Below are 26,899 nucleotides of genomic sequence, written 5' to 3'. Positions count from 1 at the left end.
GTTTGCACTTTGGTGTTTTATAAGTATCAAATCTTAAAGACCCCTGCCTCTACCAACCCCAGCAAGCAACTTTAATACTCATGAGAGAATCCCAGCTCCTATTTATAAACTAATACAAAGTTACACTGCTTTACCATGCTGCCTCAGTAGGAAAGTTAATGGTTAGCTAGATGTTCCTATTTTTTTTCTCTTGCCTCCCATTTTCTTTGGAAAGTAACAGGTGCTTTTGGCCTGTGTGATATTCTGTGAACTCTGCAATCAAAATCTCTCTGCAATCAAAAGTTTATCTGCTTTGCTAATTTATCTCAAACTTTCTTCCTGGCTTCTAATCAACACTTGAGTTATTTAAATTAGAAGCTAATCAATCGTTCCCTTAACAGCCAGTTTTTTTTTTTTTTTACAATTCACTTTCTAAGGCACATTCCTTTTAAATTATATAAATCTCAGATTTTACCAGAAATTGATTTCAATAACCACCAGAATCTTTTCTATAACACATTGTCTTAAAAGATTGAAAAAAAGGTTAGAAGTTTTTCAACAGAAGTACTTGCCACTACACTGTACAGCAGAGTTTATTTGTAAAGCACATGAGGGTAAACTGTAGGGTATTGGAGATCTATATGGAGCTCATGAAAAAAATTCAACAGATACATCACATAATTATAATAAAACTAAAATACAGAGTAAGAGTGAAGATATTAAATGTTCAATTTGAATAAAACTTCCAAACATTTTTAAACTTTTTAAGGAGAAATCAAGCTTGCTTTCTTACGATGAGTTTGCTTTAGACTAAGTTTTATGTTAAAATGACTACATGCAGTTCCTGACCAAAAATTTTTAATGATGCTCTCTTGAAATTCTTTTAGTCACCATCAGGAAGAAAGTTGGCCTCACAGATGGGTCTTAACAAGTGGTAGAAGGGTATTTATTGATTTTTCTCCAATTGACAGAAATTCCTTTCTCACTATTATCCAGAATTTGGATGATTTGATCTTTCTTTCATTGAAATTCTTGTGATAATTTGAATGGATTTCTAATGTACTTGAACTTTTTTATATCATGTATTTCCAAAAAATGTGACACTTAGCAGATGTTTTACCACTAGGCTTCTTTAGGATTGAAGTTAGAATATCAGTTAACCCCTCCACCACCACTACCACTGAACTACTTTATAACCTCACATTTCCTTTGAATTCATGAGCATTGTTGGTATACTGTACTATAGTTTCACATAGTCCTTGCAATTTTGATTAAATTCATTCTGGTACTCAAAAAGGTCAAGTAAGCCAATTTTCTGAAGACAATAAACTCTCCTCAACAACTCTGCATTAAGGATCAATGACATTTTAAAAAATTCCTCTTTTAGCTCCGAACCTCTAGGAACAAAAACACCTTTTATTTTGATAGGTAACTTGGTAGGAAACATCAGACTGTTTCTTTACATAAAGCTGAAAACAGACCAACAGAAGCATAGTGGCTTGGATTTTATTAGTAACATCGTTTATTGTAGAATTTACATCTACAGGTGAACATATAGAAGAGAGTTCTTTGTGGACAAAACAATGTCTTCCTTGCATCTCAGGTGTTCAGAACATGGAGAACAGACATGAAGTCAAACCTTCCCAGCTTCCTGTCATCACAGCTTTCCTTCCAGTACAGAAACGGTCGTACTTGTATAATCCAGAAAATCTTACTTGTTTTAAAGTATTTAGTCACTACTCCAAATACCTCACCCTGATTAGGTTTTGTTTGTTTGTTTTGATAATTTTTGGTAAAAACAATATTCTTCCAAGCATTCCATCTCCAGGGATTCTAACTAGTGCTGTTAACTGAACATTATTACTAACGTGTGTAGCTTAATCGCTCTGCAGGCCAATGCTCTGATTAATTAGTCTTGTGGAAAGTGTCATCATTGCATCTTCTAATAGTTTTATTCCAGAGTAGCCCTTTTTATATTTCCTTTACTTCATTTGGTCTCAAACATGGTCATTTCCCAGGCAGGTTGGTGAAACGAGTGATTCTATAATTGTAAGAGACATGTTTGACTTTAGTTCTTAATTATGTGACCTTTTAATTAGCTTTTTGAACCCAATCTGATGTAAACTACTGTTGTAGCTATAAACACTGTTGTAAATGGTTTCATAAAACAGCGGTTTTCAAAGCATGGTTGAGGGACTTCTGAGGATCCTTGAGACTTTGTGGGGTAAGAGTCCATGAAGTTAAAACTATTTTTGTAATAATACTAAGACATTATATGTCTTTCTCACTTTTTCTTAAGAGCATACAATGAAGTTTTCCAGAAGCTACATGATGTGTGATATCAGAACAGATTGACTACAAAGCAGATTTGAGAATCTATCTCACTTTCTTCTGTTGAGTCAGACATTAAAAGATTTGCAAAAATGTAAAACATTGTCTCATTTCTCATTATGGATTTCTTGTTTCTGGAAACTATAGTATTTTTCATAAAAATCTTACTTATGTTAACATGTAAATTATTTTGACTTTAAAAAAATAAGTATTTTTAAATTTCTGAAATGATAAATATTGGTAGAGAGAATCCACATGTTAAAAAGTTCTTTAGGGTCCTCAGTAACTTTTAAAAACGTAAAGGGTTGCTAAGGCCAAAAATTTTAAGTAATGCTCTTTTAAGAAACTCTGTATAATATAGATGTGTTCTGTTAAGGCTCTGGCATAACTTACCTGCCACCATTTTTTCATTTGATAACTTTTCTATGAAAATAAGACATTTAAGCAGACAAAGAAAAAAAAAATTATTGGGGCAACAAATCCAAATTTGAAATAATCCTCACTATAGTGCCTAATAAGGGACTGAACTTTATATTTTTGACTACTGTGTGTCTTGTGAATCTCTAAAAAGTATTCAATTATAATTAGATATTAATAAAAATTGTTATATTTAGCTCTAAATCATACTTTTATGGTGGGAAACTAAATAACATGTTAAGTACTAAAGGAGACTCTAGGTTTTTTTGACTACAACATATCAATTTTCAAAGAAAATGAGGTCCATTTTCTTAAGATATTTTAAATCATAATTTTTTTTGGAAAAAGCAAGCATTTGATAAGGGAATTTTGGAAATATTATCATTTAATTTAATAATTAATCTGCTAGATTTTCCACAAAATATAAATATTACACTCAAGTATAGTTAAAATATTTTGAAAAATATTTTTCATAAGATATTAAAGGCCTACAGTCCTTTATTGAACCAATTAAATTATTTTCCATTATTATTTGTTTTTAGAAGGAAACTTTACTTCTATAAACAAATAATGTCATCAAAATGTCCATTAAGAATCACATTTTGAATATTTTACATCAAAGCCAAGAATAAATACATATATAAATCAAGTCATAATCTTAAAAATAAACAAAATTATGTTTTAGTAGAGACAAGTGATGATGGTGATGATGACGAAAACATCATATACCTTCTTTATTGGCAGAAAATAATGTGAAAAATAAGAGCAAATTAAATCAAAGAACTACGTATTTAAAAGACATATTTACAAAAGTCTGTCTCCATAATATATTGTCATTAAAACAGTAATCAGAATTATGGTTTTAACATGACGGTCAAGGAGGAAAATCCTACATAAGCATCTCTGCTGGCAGATACTCTGTAAAAAACCTTAAGCACAAAAACAATAATTACTGAAATCTGGAAGTTTACTGATTGATCCAAACAGTCTCTAAACATAATTTCAACTGGTATAAATTTGTGAATGGTTGTAAATTTTGTATCACTATAAAAAGTTGACAGCCATCAATCTCTTGGGCACACCTCTAACGCCTTCCACCATGACCCCTCATAAGAAGCTCAGCTTTAGAGATCTATAAAGGTAGAATGGGATGAAACAGCAAAGTGTGTATTGCAAATATTTGATGATATCCAAGTCTTCTAGGAAGGCCTATCGCACCGTATGGACTCAAGATGAAACTTGAGGGTATGTAGGGTTTGAATAGATAACAAGGAAGAGGAAGGGCACTTCAAGTAGGCAGCCAGAATTAGTGACATCCTGAGAGAGAGAGAGAAAAGCATGATAGAATACTATTAACAATAGATGAGGAAGTGTTAACCTTTGGACACATAACTGTTTGGAAAGGGGCCAGAGTAAACTATGTGTTGGAAATTTGTGTTGGTAAATACTAACAGAAAATTTATAATTTAAAGCTATGTGTATAAATCATGGAGAACCTTGAAAGTCAGGATATGATTACAGTATTGTGAGCAGGGGTCTCTCACTTATTAAAAGCAGTATAGAGGATAGTTCTGTACACACTAGAAAGAATAGACCAGAGAATGACCAGAGACTGGGATACCAGTTAGGAGGCTGCACAGTAGTTGGTGAGGGGCTGAGCTAGAGTAAAAGGAGTGGAAACAGAGAAGAAGGGATGAATTGGGGACACATTTCAAAGGAAATATCAATGGGATTTAGTGACAGATTCAACAGGTTGAAGAAAATGGATGGCCCTAGGGCTTTGATGCCAAATGACTGTGAAAATGGCAGCAATATGTTCAGAAACAAATTTGGGAAGGAGACTTCTTTGGGAGATGGAGAATCAATTTTTGTGGAGCTGTGTCCTAGGCACAGTAGGAAGTGTGGCATGGGAGCACAAGTGAGAAGTCAGGGATGGCAAACAAGTATAATCAACATAGTTCTGTGGTGGATGAAGCCATGAGAGGATGTCAGCTCTCCCAGAAAAATGGCAGAAAGACATAAGCTCAGAATACTGAAGCCTCAGCTTTGGAAAGATTGTGAACTCTAGCATAGCAGGAGGAAAGAGGAAGAAGAGTTATGGTGACAGAGGAGGAGAGGAATGTAAAAAAACAAGAATGTTGTATGCCATCAAAGAAAAAGAAAGCCTCAAGAAGGAGAGTCATTTTTTAACAGACTGCTTCCTGCGTCAGACAGTGTATTCAAATCCTGCCTCTGTCACTTATTAATTACATATCATTTCAAAAGTTTCATTGTCACTCTTAGTTCATCATCTGTAAAATGCTGATAATATAGTCTACCTCATAAGTATATTTTGAGGATTTAGTGAGAAAAAAATGTATACAAAATACTTTACATAGTATCTGGCACACATCAGAAGTTAGCAGATGTAGCTGATGACTTTTAAGGAAACAACAGAATATGAGCAGAACAAAATGCAAGAGGTTAAAGAAGAACTGAGCATTGAGAAAAAAAACATAGATGTGAAGAATGTACTAGGGTATGGATTCTTTGGCCAAAAATGAAGAGAGATCACAGAATAGTTGCTAGAGAGGCAATAGGGTGAAATAAAGGCTTTGCTTAAGTTTGGTCTATACTTAGCAAGGATTATCATCGTTAGTGTTGTCATGGAAACCTATTTCATTAGGGTTGTGACATTTTGTCATTTACATGAGGTCATTTGAGCCTTCAGAATAGAAATCAAACAATTGCACAACTAAAAGATCCTGTCCAAATATATGTGAACAGTGAAAGGGTGCAGCCTTTGTGAGAAACAGTATGATGGTTCCTCCAAAAATTAAAAATAGAACTATCATCTGATCTAGCGCCCCCACTTCTGAGTATATACCCAAAAGAATTGAAAGCAGGGACTCCAACAGATATTTGTGTACCTATGTTCATAGCAGCATCATTTACAATAGCCAAAGGATGGAAACAACCCAGTTGTTCAACAATAGATAAATGTATAAATAAAATGTGTTATATGCATACAATGGGATAGTCAGCCTTAAAGAGGATGGAAATTCTGATGTATACTACAGCATGGATGAAACTTGAGGACATTATGCTGAGTGAAACAAGCCAGATACAACAGGACCAATATTGTATGATTCCACTTATGTGAGGTACCTAGGGTAGTCCAATTCATAAAGACAGAAAACAGAACGGTGGCTGCCAGGAGCTCAGGGGAGGGAGGAATGGAGCGTTAGTGTTTAATGGGCACAGAGTTTCAGTGTGGGAAAATGAGGACGTTCTGGAGATGGACGGTGGTGATGGTCGCACAACAATGTGAATGTATTTAACACCACTAAACTGTACACTTAAAAGTGGTTAAAATGTTAAACTTTATGAGATGTATATTGTACCACAATTAAATGTGTGTGTGTGTGTGTATGTGTGTGTACACCGGGGGTGCCAAAATAATGTACACAAGTGGACACTTTGGTCAATGTTGCTCAAGGAGTAGTTTGCCATAATCAGAAGTGTCTGGACGCTGATGCTAAGTAACCACTTTGAGCACCTCTTGTAATTGCAGAAGTCAGACGTGACTTGTGTTCATCTTTTGTTATGGGTATATATTGAGTATTACAATTTTAATACAGTTTACCTTTCTTAAAATGTGTATACTTTCTTTTTGGATATCTATCTATCTATCTATCTATCTATCTATCTATCTATCTATCTATCTATCTATCTATCTATCCCTCCAAAACAAGGCAATGCCCTTTGCTAGATAAAATGGACTGAGAAGTTATGAGACAATCAACTTGTAATATAACCTTTTAAATTATGAAATATTTCATACATACAAAATAAAATGCACAATGTAAATATGGACATAAAGATAAACAAAAATCTAGTAGCTGCCATCCAGTTTAAGACATAGAACATCACTAATAGTCTTGGGATGCCTATTGCATCTCCCTGATGACATCCCTCTCCCTCCCTGACACAGGATCACCGCCATTCTGAATTTATATTTGTCACTCCTTGCTCTTTATTATAAGATTATGACGTGAATATGTAACCCTAAATAATATATTGCCTTTCCAGCCAGCATCATGAGATGCACCCATGGTGACGTCTGTAGCATGCTCATTGGGTACTGTGCTATCTTCTCAGGTGACGCTTTCATCATTATGTAGTGACCCTCTTTATTCATACTAATGCATTTTGCCTTAAAGTCTCTTTTGTCTGGTATTGTCTATGTCAACTTTCTTTTTTTCTATTTATCCATATATCCTTTTACCTTCAGTCTTTCTGTCTTCTTATGTCTTCTTAGATGTGCATAGAGCTGGATTGCTTTTAAATCCATTCTGATAATTTCTGTATTTTAAGTGGCATATTTAAGACTGTTTCTTTTTATTGTGATTGCTGATATTTATGGATTCTTTCCTGTCACGTTATTCTTTTGTATCACCCACTTTTCCTATGCTTTCTCCTCTCCTTTCTGACCTTCTCTTGGATCGATCAAGTTGTTTTCCTGTTGTTGTTTTTAATTCCTTTTCTCTACTAGTTTGGTGGTGATATTACTTTTATGGTAATTACCTGTAAAATTTTACTATGTATACTTGACTTTTTACAAAGTCCAAAATTAATACTCATCTTCCTCCAAGTAAAAGAACATAAAGTAAAAGATAATGAAGTACCACTAACCTGAGGGTACTTTAATTTTTTGTCTTGGGAATTTCCAACTGGGCTGGTAGTATAAATTTAAAACTGAGACCTAGTTTGTGGCTACAGAGTTGTGGGAGAGTATCTTACCCCAGTAAGAAGCAACAATGGAGACAGATTTCTGTGTCTTTCCCACTGCCAGTAGGCAGATATTTTTAGTCCCACTCTTTCTCACTGAGGGTGTATAAGCCTTGGAGGGTCTCAGGTTTCAGCGGGAGGGGGTGAATAAGAGAATCCCGATGAATAGAAAAAAAGCTATTTACATTTTGTGGGTCCAAGAACTGGTCTGTTCACAATTTGCCTGACCATTTGTCTGAAAGGGTCAAGTTCCTAGCATCAACATTTGCTCCCTAATTTCTCCATTTGCTTACCATTCTGGTTTCTGCTTTACTCACTTTATTTGGCACTTGAGGAATTCCCTCAATTTCTTGCCACTTAAGGCAATTTAAAAGGTATAGTTTGCTGGGATTTGCCTAACATCTAGGTTAGAAAGGGAGGGCTTTTCAGAATATCTAGACTCATTTGCTACTAAAAGCAGACAAAGTCTTTTAATCTGTTGTTTGTACGTACAATTGTATGCCATTTATAGATTTTCATGTTTTGTTTCAATTTGTCCTGGAACTTATTGAGTGATGTGTACAAGTTATCTCTTTTACAGTTAGAGTAGATAAGTATATGCAGATTTAAAGAGAGATGTTAATCAAATGGCTGTTTAATGATTATTTTAATTTGGAGATAACCTAATGTCAAATAATAAATTTTGTTACAACTCTTATTTGGCCAATGAGAGTTGTGTGACGTGGAAGATGTTCATGACATGCTGTTGAGTACATAAACTGTTTTGTATGACCCCATTTTTGTTTATACAGATATATATTTACATTGAAAAAATTCTGGAGGGAGCTATCCAATATTTTGGTGTGGTATCACTAGGGGATATTTTTGCTTACTTCTTGGTAATCTCTACTTTTTAATGAATAAGTATTGTGTGCATTTTTATGTAAAGGACAGATTATTTACAACAACAAAAAGGGGTTAGTAAACCACTTTCTAACCTCAGAGTTGTATAACAATAGAATGCATCTGCCTTGTGAGTTAATGAATTCCCCAGTATCGAGGATGCAAACAGAGGCTGGGCACCCTTCTGTCCAGGATTTCTGTCATTTTCTGATTCAAAGATTCCCATTTTATGTGTGTTGTTTTTCTCCTGCCAATAGGTCAACGTATCAATGCCTCAGACGGATAAGCAAATATGCATTCCCCCGGAGCTGCCAGAATTGCTGAAGCAATTTACCAAAGCTGCCATTCAGACCCAGCCACAGGATCTTATCCAGTGGGCTGCCGAGTACGTACCCCTCTCTTACCTCCAGCCCCTGATTCCCACTGAAGGTGGAGGTGGGGGTGGAGGAGGGAAGGTCTTGGAAAACTTTGAGGAGGTTGTCATGGCTGCAGCCTGGGAGTCCAGACTGATGAGCATGATCTTGGTGATGTTCTGCTCTCACATTGCTTTGGTGCTTTAAAATCCACATACAAATTCATCAAAGTGGGCAAGGATGGGATGCCTTTCCTTAAGCACACTAGACTGAGCAGTAGGACGCCAGGGCAACAGGCAAAGTGTCTTGGGCGAATCAGCAAGATTTAGATGACCACATCACACCAGCACACGCACACTCCAGCTTGTCCCAGTGAAAAGAAGTGTTCAGAATCCTCCTGGAGCTTAGCTGGCCTTTCCCGGTTAGAGCCCAGGGCCTCGTCCTCCGGTCTCACCACTAGGTGGCAGCAGTGCACCTAGGGGAGCGCTGCTCTCAGCCCGCAGGACGGATTGGGACCAGTCCGAGCTGGTTCACTCCTTTCATGAGAAACCTTTTTTCACTGCTGTTAAAACTCGCTCTTTCCATAACCAGAGACATTTTGTATCTTGTCTTTGGAAAAATTGTCATTCTCTTTCGTGTTTCTTTGAACTGACTTGTTCCCTCGACGTAAAGATGTCCGTCCACACAGTACACATTACATTCTGGAGAAAGGAGGCAAAACAGCGAGGAGGGCAGGAGGAGCACCTGCCCTGGCGGAAAACAGTGTCCCTCAAACACACAGAGACCCCCAAAGGCTGCTCAGGGGCAGGAGCTTACCAAACAAGAGCTACGGGCCGGGATTGGTACAGCTTTCTACAGAACGCCTCTCAGCTTTGAAATTGCTTGTTAGACAAAATGCCTGCTTCAGACTGGGGCTTGGGCAGGAGTCGGGCGCTTACCAGACCTTTTTCAAGCTCTTTTTATTGTTTGATGACCTCCTTATTCGCGTTTCAGTGGGAAAGGGGAGTAACAGAGGCTGTCGATGGAGCTGGTGGGTTGGGGGAAGAGAGCATGTCCTCAGCATAAGGTTGAGCAGGTGTGTTGAGCAGGTGTTGGGAAGGTGTGGACACCTTGAGAAGGCACACAATGGAACGGGGGGGGCGGGGGGGCTCCTGGCTGGTGCACTCATGTTGCTGGGTTGGGTCACAATGACATGACACTTTTACAAATGAAAGGAAAATAAACCAGTGGCGCTCATAAAAAGAGACATAAACGGGGTTGCTTCGCTAGTAATGAGGCCTGTTTAGTTTTCCACTCTCAATTTTATATATTACCTCTAAGATTGAACTGCAACATCAGAAGACTAATTTCTTCTGGCATCTCAGACAGACTGTGTTTCATACTATACAATAGTTTAAAACTCCATTTTATTGTTCTTGGGCTACTGTTTTATAGCAAGAAAAATGACATTTCTGGGTATTGTCCCTGACATTCATGTGAGAAAACACTCCACTGTTGTAGCCTGCTTGCTCCTGTGTCATATCGTGTGCTATCCATTTTTTAGATATCCATGAAGAATCAGTTTGTAGTTCAACTATGGTGAAAGAGGACAGCATGACCTAAGAGCGTGCATGTACCAGCTTTTCAGACATGAAAAGCTCTTAGCAGATGGTTCTCTGTGACTTACAAACCTGCAGCATTTTAGAGCATAAAACTCCACAAAGTATTTCCAGGACAAAAACTCTATTTAATTCATTACAAAGTAAGAATTTCCTGCATATGAGCTGTCAATGAAGAAACTTTTTTCTTGTAGTTATTTTGGGGCTATGTCCCGCGGAGAGATTCCTCCAGAGAGAGAGCAGTCTGAGTCCGGGGCTTCGTCTAACTGGGCGGAGCTTACACCTGACCTGTTGAAGATCCTGCATTCTAGGGTAAGGGCCATACGGCAGCATGGAAAGGGAACGCAGGGACAATGTCTAGGGCAGGCAGGTACAGACAGAAGCCCACCATCCTCCTGCCAAGTCAGCTGGCCACTCAGCATCATGCTGAAGTTCACTAAGCCATGCACCGAAAGTAACTCTTCCCTTGGGGAAACGGGAATATTAACATGGGCAGGAAGCTGCGTTGTCTGTGGGGTCATCCCAGATTTCCCTGAAGCTGGCACAATGTCCAGGGGCTCTGCAATGCTAATCACTTCTCTCCAGAAAGTGCAGGTCCACACCCCTCGACAGTGTCTCTTTTTCTGATCAAGACCATAAGATGAGGACAGTCTCAGTTTGGGGGGGAAGGCATATTGTTGTTGCCCAGTTATCCCAGGTGCAGACATAGCATAACTTTCAGCGAAAACCCTAGTCCTCTTCACAGCCATATCTTCCTGGGAGCGGCCTGGTGAATGGATAAGAAAATAGGGTGTAGCACCACCATACCCTGCCTTAGGATCCAGGGCAGAGTGTTTTGGGGGTGACTCAGGACTAACTTAGCCAACTGCCAGAGGCCTGGCATTTCACCAGAATCAGAGAGGCAGGGAAGGTAGAGTAGTGTTTCACTGGGGCATCTGTAGCCTTACCGCGTTGTTGGCCAACAACTGGTCATTTGTTCCCTTCTCCTCTAAACTACCCACCACCTTGTGCAGTGGACATGGCAGAGTCTGAGGTACCTGGGACCAAGCAACCTGAGGCATGCAGACCATAAACCCCACGTTATACCTGGGAAAGCAGGAGGGGTGCATGTGAGGTCTGGTGCAAAGAATTCAGTAGAGTCTAGAGGCAAGAGACTTAACATCTAGTTCTAGTCTCATCACTAATTTTGGTTTCAGTCAAAGCCCGCTGCTCTTTGGGTTCATTCTTCAGCTTCCCTATCTGCCTTATAGGACCAACCTAGGAATACAACAGCAGATAATAAAAGCATCAGAAAAAAATAAAAATATAAATGTACATTTCCCCCTTTATTCTGATGTCTGAAGTTAAAATGATCAGATTATACCTCAGCATGGTCTTCCTTGGCTGACTATTTCTCTCTCCTTGCAAAGAGAACTGCCAGTCAGAGTCCACTTTACTCCAAGACCCCCATCCTTCGCTGTGTGCTGGGAGAACGCAGAGCTTTGCCGGGCAGGTGCTTCTCAGGGCATGTTCTCATGCTGTCCCTCATTCTCTGTCTTGTGTCTGTCCCCTGTCCTGCAGGTTGGTGGCAGACTGATTATCCATGTCAATGAGCTGGCCCAGATGTGGAAGGTGCTGAGTCTCCCAACAGATCTGTTTAACAGTGTGATGAATGTGGGCCGCTTCACGGAGGACATTGAGTGGCTGAAGTTTTTAGCCCTTCTTTGCAGCTCTCTCGGTGTAGTAAGTTAGCTTTAATGCTTTTTGTCTTTACGGGAAAATCTCTCTCTGAGTCTGGAAGGGTAATATATACACACGGTCAACCTCCAGGGCGGAAGGCGAGCATGCCTCTTCTTTCTACTCGTTCTCCCGTCTGAATTCTCAGCTCATCAGCCAGAAGCAGGAGTTAGGAGGAAACAGAGGGGAAACCTGTGATTAGGCTCTGGGGAGAAGTTGACTAAAATGTGGCTTTTGGTTTATTTATGAATTTCAATCATAGCACTTAGACTTATTTTTGTCACCACCTCACTCCCTCCATTCATATTCCTAGAGATAACCCAGACCCAGCTGTAGAATAAGAGTTGCTTATACTGGGTTCCAGACACCTAGAAGATATACCAATAAGAGACTGTTAGAAAGAGGTGCAGCCGTATAGAAAACGGTTTGATGAGCATAATTGGATACAAAAATCAGAGACAAGAGAGCAGGAAAGGAGAGACAAGGCTATTTCTAGATGAATAGTCATGACGTCATCATGGATGCAGGATGCTCAGACAAATTCATGACTTTTCCAAATTTGACTTGGTTTACAATTGGAAAAGCCATTTTCCTGTTTTAAATTTAAAAATATTGCAACCAGTTCATATATATACATATATATACATATATATATATATATATATATATATATATATATATATATATAAGCTTTAGGTATCGTATGTGACTCACTCTTTTTTTTATTTTTTTTTTATTTTTAATTTATTGGGGTGACAATTGTTAGTAGAATTACATAGATTTCAGTTGTGCAATTCTGTATCACATCATCCATAAATCACACTGTGTGTTCACCACCCAGAGTCAGCTCCCCTTCCATCACCGTACATTTGATCCCCCTCACCCTCATCCCCCACCCCCCAACCCCCTTACCCTCTGGTAACCACCAAATTACGTTCCCCAGATTAATTTTCAAACCCCGTGGCCATCCTGTGGTCACTGACTGCCCTCCAATCCCCTCACCCTCCCCCCCACCCCCCCGCCCATCTAGCAACCCTCAGTTTTTCCTCATTGTCTCCCAAACAGTTTCTGATTAGTTCATTCACTTATTCTTTTCTTTAGAATCCGCAAATAAGTGAGATCATATGGAACTTATCTTTCTCTGTCTGACTTATTTCACTTAACATAATGTTCTCTAGATCCATCCATGTTGTTGCAAATGGTAAGATTTCTTTCTTCCTTATGGCTGCATAATACTCCATTGTATAAATGTACCACAGTTTCTTAATCCAGTCATCTACCGATGGGCATTTTGGTTGTTTCCATGTCTTAGCTATTGTGTATAGTGCTGCAATAAACATAGGAGTGCATAGAGATTTTTGAATTGAAGTTCTGGATTTCTCCGGATAGATACCTAGGAGTGGAATTACTGGATCATAAGGTAGTTCCATTTTCAGAATTTTGAGATACCTCCATACTGTTTTCCATAGCGGCTGCACCAGTCTGCAATCCCACCAACAGTGCACAAGCGTTCCCTTTTCTCCACATCCGCGCCAGCACTTGTTGTTTGTTGATTTATTGATGATAGCCATTCTGACTGGGGTGAGGTGGTATCTCATTGTGGTTTTTATTTGCATTTCTCTGATGGTTAGCGAGGTTGAGCATTTCTTCATATGTCTGTTTGCCATCTGTATGTCCTTTTCAGAAAAATGTCTCTTCAAGTCCTCTGCCCATTTTTTAATTGGATCGTTTGTTTTTTTGGAGTTGCGTTGAGTAAGTTTTCCATAGATTTGTGATATTAATCCCTTATCAGATATATCATTGGCAAATATCTTTTCCCATTCAGTAGGATCCCTTCTTGTTTTATTGATGGTTTCCTTTGCTGTGAAAAAACTTTTTAGTTTGATATAATCCCACATGTTTATTCTTTCTCTTAGTTCCCTCGCGCGATGGTGTATATCAGTAAAAATCTTACTCCGGGTAATGTCTGAGAAGTTTCTTCCTATATTTTCTTCTAGGTATTTTATGGTTTCAGACCTTACATTTAAGTCTTTAAGCCATTTTGAATTTATTTTTGTATATGGTGTAAGGAGGTGGTCCAACTTCATTTTTTTGCATGTGTCTGTCCAGGTTTCCCAGCACCATTTATTGAATAGACTGTCATTACTCCATCGTACATTCTTGCTTCCATTGTCGTAGATTAAATGGCCATATAGGCGTGGATTTATTTCTGGACTCTCTATTCTGTTCCATTGATCTATGTGTCTGTTTTTATGCCAGTACCATGCTGTTTTGATTACTGTAGCCTTGTAGTATAATTTGAAGTCAGGTATTGTTATACCTCCCACTTTGTTCTTATTTCTCAAGATTGCCTTTGCTATTCGGGGTCTTTTATGGTCCCATATAAATTTTAGGATTATATGTTCTATTTCTGTGAAAAACGACGTTGGCAGTTTGATAGGAATTGCATTGAATATGTATATTGCCTTAGGCAGTATGGACATTTTAACTATATTAATTCTTCCTATCCATGAACATGATATGTGTTTCCATCTATTTATATCTTCCTTCATTCCTTTCATCAGTGTCTTATAATTTTCTGAGTATAGATCTTTTACTTCTTTGGTTAAATTTATTCCCAGGTATTTTATAGTCTTTGGAGCGATTGTAAATGGGATTGTTTTTTTAATTTCTCCTTCTGATGTTTTATTATTGGTATATACAAATGCAACTGATTTCTGAATATTAATTTTGTATCCTGCCACTTTACTAAATTCATCTATCAGCTCTAATAGCTTCTTGGTGGAGTCTTTAGGGTTCTCTATATATAGTATCATATCATCTGCATACAATGATAACTTTACTTCCTCCTTACCAATCTGGATGCCTTTTATTTCTTTTTCTTGTCTGATTGCTGTGGCAAGAACTTCCAGAACTATGTTGAATAGAAGCGGAGATAATGGGCATCCTTGCCTTGTTCCTGATCTTAGGGGAATGGTTTTAGCTTTTCCCCATTGAGTATGATGTTAGCTGTGGGTTTGTCATATATGGCCTTTATTATGTTGAGATAAGATCCCTCTATTCCCACTTTCTTAAGGGTTTTTATCATAAATGGCTGTTGGATTTTATCAAATGCTTTTTCTGCATCTATTGATATGATCATGTGATTTTTATTTTTCATTTTGTTAATGTGGTGTATCACATTAATAGATTTGCGGATGTTGAACCACCCCTGCATACCAGGGATGAATCCCACTTGATCGTGGTGAATGATCTTTTTAATGTATTGCTGAATTCTGTTTGCTAATATTTTGTTGAGGATTTTTGCATCTATGTTCATTAAAGATATCGGCCTGTAGTTTTCTTTTTTTGTGGTGTCTTTGTCTAATTTTGGGATCAGGGTGATAGTGGCTTCGTAAAAAGTGTTTGGGAGTCTTCCCTCCTTCTGGATTTTTTGGAAGAGCTTGAGGAGAATTGGTGATAATTCTTTTTTGAACGCTTTGTAAAATTCACCTGTAAAGCCATCTGGTCCAGGGCTTTTGTTTGTTGGGAGACTGTTGATTACTGATTCAATTTCCGTGGTGGTAATCAGTCTATTCAGGTTTTCTGTTTCTTCTTGAGTTAGCCTTGGAAGGTTGTACGCCTCTAGAAAATTGTCCATTTCTTCCAAATTGTCAAATTTGTTGGCATATAGTTGCTCATAGTAACTTCTTAAAACTCTTTGTATTTCTGCAGTGTCCGTTGTCACTTCTCCTCTTTCGTTTCTGATTTTATTAATTTGGGTCCTCTCTCTCTTTTTTTTAATGAGTCTGGCTAAAGGTTTGTCGATTTTGTTTATCTTCTCTAAGAACCAACTCTTGGATTCATTGATCTTTTGTATTGTTTTTCTGGTTTCTATTTCATTTATTTCTGCTCTGATCTTTATTATCTCCTTCCTTGTGTTCCCTTTGGGCTTATTTTGCTGTTTTTTTTCCAAATCCCTTAAATGTGAAGATAAACTGTTGATTAGTGATGTTTCTTGTTTCTTTAGGTAGGCCTGCAAAGCTATGAATTTCCCTCTTAGGACTGCTTTCGCGGCATCCCAGATTTTGGGTCGTCGTGTTTTCATTTTCATTTATCTCGAAATATCTTTTGATTTCTTCCTTGATCTCCTGCTTGACCCATTCATTATTTAGTAATAAGTTATTCAGCCTCCATGAATTGGTGTGTCTTCCCGTTTTTTTCCTGTAGTTCATTTCTAATTTCATAGCATTGTGATCAGAGAAGACAATTGGTATGATTTCAATTTTCTTAAATTTATCAAGACTTGTTTTGTGGCCTAACATATGATCTATCTTGGAAAATGTTCCATGTGCGCTTGAGAAGAAGGTGTATTTTGCAGCATTGGGGTGAAATGTTCTGAAAATATCGATTAAATCCAAGTGGTCCAATGTATCATTTAAGGCTGTTGTTTCCATATTGATTTTCTGTCTGGAAGACCTGTCCCTTGTGGTCAGAGGTGTGTTGAAGTCCCCGACTATAATAGTGTTACTGTTGATCTCTGCCTTTATGTCAGTCAGTACCTGTTTTATATATTTAGGTGCTCCTATGTTGGGTGCATAGATGTTTACTAGGGTTATGTCCTCTTGTCGGATCGATCCCTTTATTATTATATAGTGCCCATCTTTATCTTTTAGTATGTTCTTCATTTTAAAGTCTATTTTGTCAGAAATAAGTATTGCAACTCCAGCTTTTTTCTCGTTTCCATTTGCATGAAATATCTTACTCCAACCCTTCACTTTCAGCCTGTGTGTGTCTTTTGTTCTGAGGTGCGTATGTGACTCACTCTTGTTAAACACTGTTACAATAACTAAATGAAAATTCATCAGAAACATGGTTTTTAAAAAAATCTCTGAAATACAAACAAGTTTAAAAGTTAATGAGAAAAGTATCACCTCTGCCAAAACCAAATGGTATGAGAAGGTAGTTTGAATCATTCAGCATATCTAAAGACGATCTTGTTCTTTCATCTCAAATATGTTTGAAATGCATATTTGACATTTTTGTTTCTGGGGAAAACGTACTAGAAATATTGCAGTCCAGCTTTTCCTGTGGGTTGCCCCTGCAATTTTCATCATAATCATTTCTTTAGAGAGGAGGAGAGAAGAGGCCATTCATGGTTCTGTGTTTCCATTGTCCTTTACGGCAATGCTACATAATGCATAAACTACTCTCCTCCAAAGAGAAGAGGAAAAAGCAACAGGGGAAGGTGAGTTGCCAAGCCGCACCACCTCTTGTGGAAATAGCTCCATGGATTGGGGAAAATCACAGAAGGGAAAATGAAAACTTGACATGTTTTAGGAAAGTCTCATAGGGTCACAAGTTTATTCACACCACATTCAGAGATGGGTGGGGTGGGGAAAGGGTTTTATCTTTAGTTAATTCTGATCTTGCTGATCTATCCCACCCACAAAGGGTGGAGTAAGAAAATAAGTAGATTCAATTCAATCCAGGGATTTTCATCTGATGCAATAACTCAAACAGCTTTAAGATAAATTGTCCAGTGTCTCAAGTTGCTCCTCACCACTCCTCTCTTGAAGATGGCAGTTGGGTGTATAGGGAAAGAGGTGTCTCTAGGACCTCAGAGCAGCCAAGTGAACAGAAGAGGCCCTTTCTAGCACCTCTGATCTGCATGAAAATAAACACGTACAGTCCCCAGCAGTTTGCAGCTGAAGTCCTTGGTCTCTGTCTCACAATAGTCGCCACCAGCTCACCTGGGTTTTTCTGGTGCTCAGCCTCCTTGAGTCTCTTCCAGGTTGCCCTCATCGCTCCCTGGCTTCCACTGTCTACCTCACAGCCCCTCAGGACCCTGTGAGATGTCTGAGTCCTCTCCTTGTCCACGTATCTCACAGGGACGCAGAGCGACTTTAGAAAGTCAAGTTCCATCCCTCTCTCTGCTTAGCTCACTGTGTAGCTGCTAGGTTGATTTTGATACGGCTACCTCCCAAATCGGCAAGGGGGCAACCACAAGGCGAATTGTAACTTTCTCCGTCCCTGCTAAAACAGGGAGTTTGGATTAGATTTTCCGTGAGGTTCTTTCATCTCTGACACTCTGTGATTCTATTCTCCCTTTTTGGCTTCCACCGAGCACCCGCAGGCCCGGCTCTGGATAGCAATGGGCCCCTCCAATTCTGAGAGGTCCGGAGGTGTCTGACTTTGTCCCTCATCACTTCCATGTCAGAGAGCACCTAGAGGTGAAGTCAGCCTGAAGGTCTGGTTTGTAAATAAAGGGTGCCCTGTGAATCCAGGAACCAATACCCTTATACTCATTTGTTTCATGTCGCACTATTGCTGGGAACTTAAATATGGGGTGGTCCTGGTGTCACCACTTAGGGGAGGGTTTGTAATCTAGTTAATCCATATATCCTTAGAGGCAAGCCCAGAAATTCCCCCCTTCTTTGCCAAATCACCAGTCAACCATGATCTCTGTGCCATTTAGAAAATCCAGTTCCCTTTTTATAAGAGTCTAATGGCAGGAATTTTAAGAAGCAGGTGCATTTACTCCAGTCTTGAGCTCTCTGAGTCCACACACGATTCAAAATGCTACAGCGTACAGGCCTGTATTCTTCTTCTGTTTCAGCACTCCGTTATTCTAGAACAGCCTACACAACCTCCTATTCCACTGAGACCAATTATATAAAAGAAGAATGTGTCATTGTGTTCATTGGAAGGAATGACATATTTTGTTAGCAATTAATTCACCTTCTGAGTCTTTCACCTCTAAGTTTGAAAATATGGCTCATAAGATGCTTAAAGGCTATTTCTACGAAGTAGATCCCTATCAGACAATAAAAATCTGTGCAACAGAATACAGATTTCTGTTTACTTTAGAATTAAGTTTACCAAAAAGCTTCAGTCCAGAGAGATCTTCATCTATTCATCCATTCACACAATGTGATCTGTAGATGATGTATTATAGAAATGTAACTTGAAAACCTATGTAATTTTACTAACCATTGTCACCCCAACAAATTTAATAAGAAAAATAAATCTTTTAAAATCATATGAGGGCAACAGAATTGAAAGGTTTGTTGTTTGGATGCTCAATGAAAGATGTTTGCCATAGAAAGCACCTATGTTAGTTTGCTCGGGCTACTATAACAAGTACCACAAACTGGACGGCTTAAACAACAGAAATTTATTTTCTCACAGTTCTGGAGGCTAGAAATCTGAGATCAAGGTGTGTCTGCAGCCAGTCTCATTTGGCTTTTCAATGGCCATCTCCTTTCTTCACATGGTCCCCGTGTGTATGCACCTGTCTGGTCTTTTGCCCTCACTGTCTCTCCCTATCTCCTAATCTCCTCTTCTTACAGGTACACCAGACCTAATGGATTAGGACCCACTTCATTTGAACTTAATTACCTCTTTAAATGCCCTATCTCCAAATTCAATCACATTCTTTGTTCTGAGCAGATGAGGGCAACCTGGAAGGGACTCAAGGAGGCCCTGAGCACCAGCAGAACACAGATGATCCGTTAGTGTAGGATTAGGAGTTGGGACTTCAACATAGGAACTTTGGGCGGACACAGTTCAACTCATAAGAGCACTCCAATTTGGATGAGACTGTAAGAAGAGGACAACAGAACAAAGGCAGTAGAGGTGTAGGGTTTTTTGTTTTGTTTTGTTTCCTTCAAAGAGAATCAGAGACGATGAGCTATGGATGGAAATGATGAAGTTCAGTGCATATACGACTCTGCTTGCAAATCTACCTGAAGCCGTTGGGTGCTGACCCCCTCTTACACGCATGCCCTCCCATTGTCACTGACAGCCCCTCACCCAGCTTCCCGTATGCCTGGCCTCGGAACCTCTTCCGTGGAAGTGCCCGGCATACTGCCTCATACAGTGCCTCCCCACGACCTCCAGGAGAGGCCTCCCAGAGGCAGGAGACAGTAAATGAAAGTGGGTTGCTGCACACCTAACTTATTTGCTATCTCGTAGTTTATCATTTAAAACTTCATGTATATTGAAGACTCTATTTCATACAATCTAGACATTTCTAAACACACAAAAAAACAATTTAAATATTAAGTCAATTAGAATCAGTAATTCATTAATCAATGCAAATAATGTCTAAATTGCCTGCCATCAGGTAAAACTGTCACTCCGGGAAGATGGGCCAAGTTTATTCAGCACTCTCACATTCCTCCTGACATACAGAATTACATTCCTGGGTAACACACCACAGGTAAAGAAACACCGTCTACACATCCATGACACTCAGGGAGAGGAAAGGAGCAGAACAGCAAACAGCAACTGCAGAGAAGAACAACGCTGGTCAGTGTTTGGGCAGTTATAATAGCTGCTTGTTCATGTACCCAGTTGGCCACTCCAGACTAACTGTTGCCTGGTCCCTGGAGAGCATGCAAGGAGACTCTGCACGTCATCTGTTTTAGTAAACCGCCAAGATATACCAGGGGTGCCAAAAAATGCATACAATTGGACACTTTGGTCAACATTGCTTAAGCAGTAATTCATTGTAATGAGAAGTGTCTGGACGCTGATGGTAACCACTTTGAGGACCTCTTGTAATCGCAGAAGTCAAACATGACATATTCATCTTTTGTTATCAGTATATATTGAGCATTACAATTTTAATTTTTTTTACTTTCTTAAAATGGGTATACATTTTTTTGGCACCCTCTATATATGCCAACCTATCTTTGCTAATTCAGAGCTCAACAATCCTTTCTTTGAATCATTTCTTTCCTTTATCGCACCAATTCACAACTCTTGTGAAATTTATTCCAAGGATAAGTTTATTTAAAGACACAGGTAAGTAAAACCTCAGTTCTGAACATAACCTTTAATGTTCAAGCTTCATTGTAAGGAGAATTCACTTCTGTAGCAACCTTTCCATTAAAACTTCTGCCACTTGCCATGGGCTACTATGTGCTGCCAGGAGCAGCCGGTGGCCAGTGTGAGCGGCCGGACTGCCTCAGCCAGGGGAGCGCAACGCTCATAATACTGGCATGGGCGGAGGAGCTGTGTCCTACACAACTAGACTGAGAAACAACGGCTTGAACTGGAGTGGGGCGGGGTTGGGGGAGGCGGGAGAAGGGGAAAAACAAACTTCTGCCCACCATCATCTATTAATTTTTCCCAGCAACTACAAGGTTAGTGTTATGTCATATAACGTACTGGATGGCTCTGATTAGATAGATCCACGTGTTTTAGAAAAACTGGTTTTATCATGATGTTCAGTGTCACTTTTACTGCATCCGGAACTCTTATCTTCCCAGGGACGGTACCCTTCTCCTACCGCCTTCTCCCCTCCTGTGGCATGGCTCCAAGTATCTCGCTGGAGTATATAAACTACACTAATCTCCTCATCCCTTTGGACATAAGATTGGAGAACAATAAGAATAATCATTTTAATTTTATAGGATGAAAATCAAGTTCTCCTCCTTTCCTGAAGTTATTCTGATTAAAGTAATAAATATCTTAGAATATTCAGCAGTTTAAAAAATTAATTCCTTAAGAGTAACCCTCTAACACAGAAAGGAAAGGAACACAAAAAGAAAGACACCAAGAGATTAATATATTTTTTTGTTGTTGAATTAAATGACATTTGGGTGTGAAAAATTCACACTTTCCAGAATATTATGTCATTCCCACTTCATTTTATGAGAGTGAAATGTTTGTTTTCTTTCTCGTATCTACACTGATCTTAGGAATCTAGTCTGGAATAGTGACTTTATCCTCATTTAATCTTATGACTTTATAGACCATTTCCAAAACTCTCCAGATAGTGTGTGAAGTTTTATCATCTGACCAAGGTGGTGGACCTCCCAGGATCCCTTTTAGCACCTTCCGGTTTCTCTACGCATATGTTGCCCAAGTGGACGGGGAGATCTCTGCATCTCAAGTCAGCCGAATGCTGAGCTACATTGAACAGGAAATGTGAGTAAACTCTTACCAACTGGAGGGAAAAAATACGGGGAAAATTAATCTAGCAGGCCACGATATAGTGAGGTTACTATATTATACTGCTCCGGGAACAGAGAAATGTTGGGAAGAACAAGAGCTAAGAATCCAAAAGAGAAAGGGAAGGGGAGGGGAGGAAGGGTATAGGACAGCGATTCTTAGAGTGCTACCAAGACAGACCAGCTGCACAGCATCACCTGGGAACGTATTAGAAATGCAATTGTTCAGGTTACACCCTGAACCTACCCAATCAGAAATTGGGGGGCGGGGCCTAGGCGTCTGTGTCTGAGCAAACCCTCCAGGTGAATGGCTCCTATTCAGGTTTGACCAGCCAGGTAGGAGTGGAGAGGGAGGGAAGGCAGTCAAGAGTTTAGAGGAAAAGAAGGTGATGAGAGCAGGAGCCACAGCAGAATTCATTTGGATTGAGACTGTCTATATTCTTTCTTAATTGTTAAATGAACCCCACATGTATCTTTTGTTCCCAAACAGAATTGGTCCTGATGGTTTAATCAAGGTGAGTGACTTTACCCAAAACCCCATGATTCGACTGGAGTAAAAGCACAATTCTGGCAATTTTAAAGGAAGATACAGAGATGATTGTGCCTCAGAATGACTGGACCCCATACACCATCCAATGTCCACTTTCTTGTACAACTGGTACACACTAATAAACAACTAGGCAAACATGAAACCAGAAATACGTGGAAGTAAGATGTAAAATTATTGGAACAACACACATAAGCAGAAAATTAGTATGCTTCCCACATGGACACTGAGTAAAAGTGGCTGAGGACGCATGGATAGAAAATGCATCTCAAGTCAAAACCAGACTGTCAGGGGAACACAATGTAGGTTACAGCCTGAATCTGTGTCTCCCAGACTGTAGCTCCCTTGGCTCAAATAAATGCTTTTTATTCTTTATTACAGGTTAATATTAACTTTGGTTTTCAACAGGAATCATTCAATTGACAATCACCCACCCTAGAGCCAGGCAATAAGATTGGAGGATGAGGGAAGAAAATAATATTCACAGGTCTTACTCGGTGGTACATAAGAAGCCCTTTACTAGCAATAACCCGCCTGACTCTAAGAATACTTCTGTTACAGAGGAGGAAACCGAGGGATAGCAGGGTGAAGTGACTTGTTCAGGATTACACTGGTGATAGATAGGTGGCAGGGCTAGAAATGACCCTCTTCATGTGTCATATATTAACGTCTAACACATGACACCTGACCCATTGCGCTAGCATTCTTTATCAGGAGTGCTCAATCAACCACAGTATATTTGAATGGCAGGTAGATTGCTTGCTCTTGTTAAGGTTCCCTTTGTTCTGTCACAGGCATCTCTGAAACTTCCTCACTGATGATAATCACTTTTGTCCTTAATCACTATGCCAGAGATGGTACATCCACAACCATGCAGAAAAACAAGGGGCAAGAATCAGTGTTCTATCTCGTCCGTGTATACTGTGGAATGTTTGCTACAAGCTATCACATCAAGAATGGCTTAGTCAAGTCCTACTTCAGGCTGAGTAGAGGGCTGAATGCCCAGTTACTGAAGTAAAAGTCAGTGTAGACAAAATTAGGTTATAGACACAAATATGAGTTAGAATATAACAAACATTTAAAAACAAAAAAATAATAGGTTAGAGGAATTAGAATGAGTTTTCAATTAATCCTTCATAGATTATATTATTCTTCATGGTAAAGATTATGTTTAAATTCGATTTTAAGTCCCCAGAATCTAGTGCAGTTTATTGAACATAGCAGAATTTGATTAAATTGTTGTTGATTGACTATATCATCCATAAAAGATATCATGGACATTGTTTGATTGCTTAGGAGCTTCTTTTGAAGGCTCTGGGATTTTTTCCCATTAGTCTTGAAAATAGAGTTTTCTGATTCTCTCAACTGATATTTTGAAGGCTGGCAAACCTTCTGCAATTTTCATTCTTAGCAACAAGAGAATGTTGGCATGTCTGCATAGCTTAATGTTGTTTCATCAGAATCTTCTAGAGCATAGCAGGTTGTTCAATTTGTTTTTAAAGGAGGAATAAACAAACTAGGAAAAAATATGGTCCATGATAAATGTAGCCACTGTCCCAGCATTCAGAAAATCAAAGCAGCCCCAGGATACTGAACCAGAAATGACTAGAAGAATGGCCTCTAAAACATAAGCTCTTTCTTACAAACACTTGTAAGTCAACACATATAAAATGAAAAAAAAAACCAAAAACCCAGACTGTCAGATTTTGAAAGGTATAATGTTCACCAGATGCAGTTTTGATGTTTTGTAATTATTAGATATAACTTAAATGAGTATCTTTTATATTGTCAATCCATAGTTTTACCAGGTTATTTCTCCATTTGTTGGTAGAATGCTAGTCATTCATTCATTCATTCACTCACTCACCAATATTTACTGAGATGGGCTATATGCCAAGGATAGGATTGCCAGATAAAATATAGGACACCTGGTTAAATTTGAATTAACAAATAATTTTTTAGTTCTTTTTTGTTTTTTTCCCCCCTAAACCTACCCTAGGAAGGAACTGTGCTGGTTTATGGGCACATGCAAATAAACCATATCTGAATTCTGCCCTCAAGGAGCTCACAATCTAACACTAAGATACACATAAATTTAAAGCACTTTAATGCACGGGGCCCCAAGAAGTACTAATAAAGTGATTCAGAGATCAGCATTCAAATGTCAATGCCAAAAGATTTTCTGACACCACATACAGATATAATGGGACCCTCTTTGGAAAATCCCCTGCATGAGCTTAAGACCTTCTGACAAAGATTTTTCTTTCTCCCAGGAAGCAGATGAAATTACCAGGCTGTGTGGTTATTGTTCTTAAGGTCAGGTGTGCCAAGGTTCTATCCGCAATACTATCCTCTCTTAAAAGTTTCTTTTTTTTTTTTTTTTTTTTTTTTTGTATAAAACTCATGCTAGCTTGCTTTTTTGATTTACATACATCTCTCTACTGAATTAAGGAGAAATATGTTGTCATGCAGGGTGCCATGCGGGGTCTCTGGTCCCGCTCCCCACATAAGAACACAGGATATGGTGAGACCAAAAAGGAACACCCACGGAGCCATACATAGGGGAGTCATATCACTATAGTCTTGCTGGTGGCTGGGCTGGAGACACAGGAAGCAGGAGCCGCACGATCCGCAACCTGCCATCCACTTCTTTCTGCCAACCAACCTCACTTGCTAACTGCAATCCGCTCTTGCTAGCTCAACCACCATCTCCTTGCTAGCTCCCATTTTTCTGCTAGCATAGCCACGGCAGTTATGTTAGTGGCCAATGGCTCACTGGTTACAGCTGACGGCCATCCAATCACAGTTGATGGCCATTTACTACCTGAGCCAGCACCTTTCCCCATGAGGCCGAGAGCCTGGAAACTGCACTCCTGGCTCTGTCCCCACACATGTCTATTAGTGTCTAAGCAAGTAAAAGAAGATTGTGATGGGATGTCACCATAGGCCCTTGATTTTGACCTAGAGTGAAACAATAAAAATAGCTGAAACAAATTCTACCCCCACAGTCATCCAGCTATATCTGCAGGGGCGTAGCAACAACTAATCCTCCTGCTGTCTGACATGTTAGCCAAAGCAGCCTATCATTTATATCCACTCTGGGCCCTTAGGCTGTAAAAAAAGGCTGAGACACTGCAGCAACCTGGCACTTACTTAATCATGGGGATGAGAGAATGAATGAAATCACTTACCCTGCCTCAGTCTCTCACTTTCTCTTTCACTGTGATCAAAGAATTTAAATATGACCTTGCCTGGGAGGGAGGAGTGAAGGCGAGCAGAGGAAAGCCCCAAACGGAAAGATCCTAAGACAACAAGTTAAGTTCATAAACATAATAAAAGCAATGAAGTCCTTTGTATGTTTGACAAAACAGGTTGAAATTAGAAACTACATCTCTGTAGCCTTGAGCATAATCACTCAAGAGAGAGGCTATTAAAACCGCAGCCACCAAAGTGAATACTGGATATGAAGTCATTGAGGGTACTGTGGCCATCAGTTGGTCCTAAGCACAGTTGTCAATGTCATTGATTGTGGCATTGTCAATTACTCATCTTCTAATCTGCACCATTTTCCTACTCTCCCGCTCTGGCTCACTGTGGCAGGGCGTTCTCCAAGTCACTAAGCCCAGATGCTCCTCAGAGATCCAGCCTCTACAGCACATCTGCCAAATCAACCTGCTTCAGCAGTCACCCCAAGGGTGGAAAACAGCTTTGCCTTCAACCTGCTCTATGCTGTATTAACAATATTATAAATATGATATTAACGATAATCGCCAACCTGAATTAGGCACTTACTATGCGCAGGCCGCTGTGTGTAACGCTGCGCATACATTCTCAAATAATGATTTTTACAACCTGACCTGATGAAGTCAGTACTATTACCCCCATTTTATAGATGAAGAAACCATCTCAGAGGATTGAAGTTGTTCACTGTCACAGGTGAGAAGGAATGTTGATCCAGGTCTGTCTGACTCCAAACTCGTGCTGCCTGGTATGCTCAATGTGTATGTTCGTATGGAGTTTCCCTACCCGCCCAAACAGCTTCGGAGACCAGGATTGAAGTGCAAGCAGTTTACTATTTGCGAGGCCATCCCAGGAATAGTGGAAAGGGAGTAGGAAAAGTGAGATAGTGATGGAAAGAAAGCCAATGAGAGGGTGTATTTTCAAGCCAGTTATCCCTGGAGTCCCATCCTGCCAGGGGACTCTGGGAGACAGTGCAGAACACGCCTCGGAATGATCTGAACCTGAGGGATCAGGGAGCTCTTCATCCATCATCGGCTAAGGGCTGATTCCTCACCGAATTCCCATCTGTCGTTGACTGAGGGTTGCTTCCAGGGGCATTAACTTTCTGGCATCTCTTGCCCGAAA

At 39.4% G+C, this 26,899-nt stretch overlaps 1 protein-coding gene across 1 annotated transcript in view; it reads left to right on the top strand.

The window, feature by feature from the left end:
• ROPN1 (rhophilin associated tail protein 1) overlaps positions 1-22,674 on the top strand; it is a 36,045-nt gene extending 13,371 nt beyond the window's left edge. Inside the window, exons 2-6 of the mRNA XM_033088117.1 lie at positions 8,637-8,764; positions 10,525-10,642; positions 11,891-12,052; positions 21,789-21,964; positions 22,478-22,674. Of these exons, the coding sequence (XP_032944008.1) occupies positions 8,649-8,764; positions 10,525-10,642; positions 11,891-12,052; positions 21,789-21,964; positions 22,478-22,544 (639 nt within the window). The 5' untranslated portion in view covers positions 8,637-8,648 and the 3' untranslated portion in view covers positions 22,545-22,674. The remainder of the gene's footprint in view (positions 1-8,636; positions 8,765-10,524; positions 10,643-11,890; positions 12,053-21,788; positions 21,965-22,477) is intronic.
• Positions 22,675-26,899: the final 4,225 nt, after the last annotated feature.

The sequence above is a fragment of the Rhinolophus ferrumequinum genome, chromosome 2 (genome assembly GCF_004115265.2).
Source record: "Rhinolophus ferrumequinum isolate MPI-CBG mRhiFer1 chromosome 2, mRhiFer1_v1.p, whole genome shotgun sequence".
In the NCBI taxonomy this organism is placed as follows: domain Eukaryota; kingdom Metazoa; phylum Chordata; class Mammalia; order Chiroptera; family Rhinolophidae; genus Rhinolophus; species Rhinolophus ferrumequinum.
The sequence above is the reverse complement of the archived record's forward strand: the minus strand, read 5'-3'. Positions and strand labels throughout refer to the sequence as shown.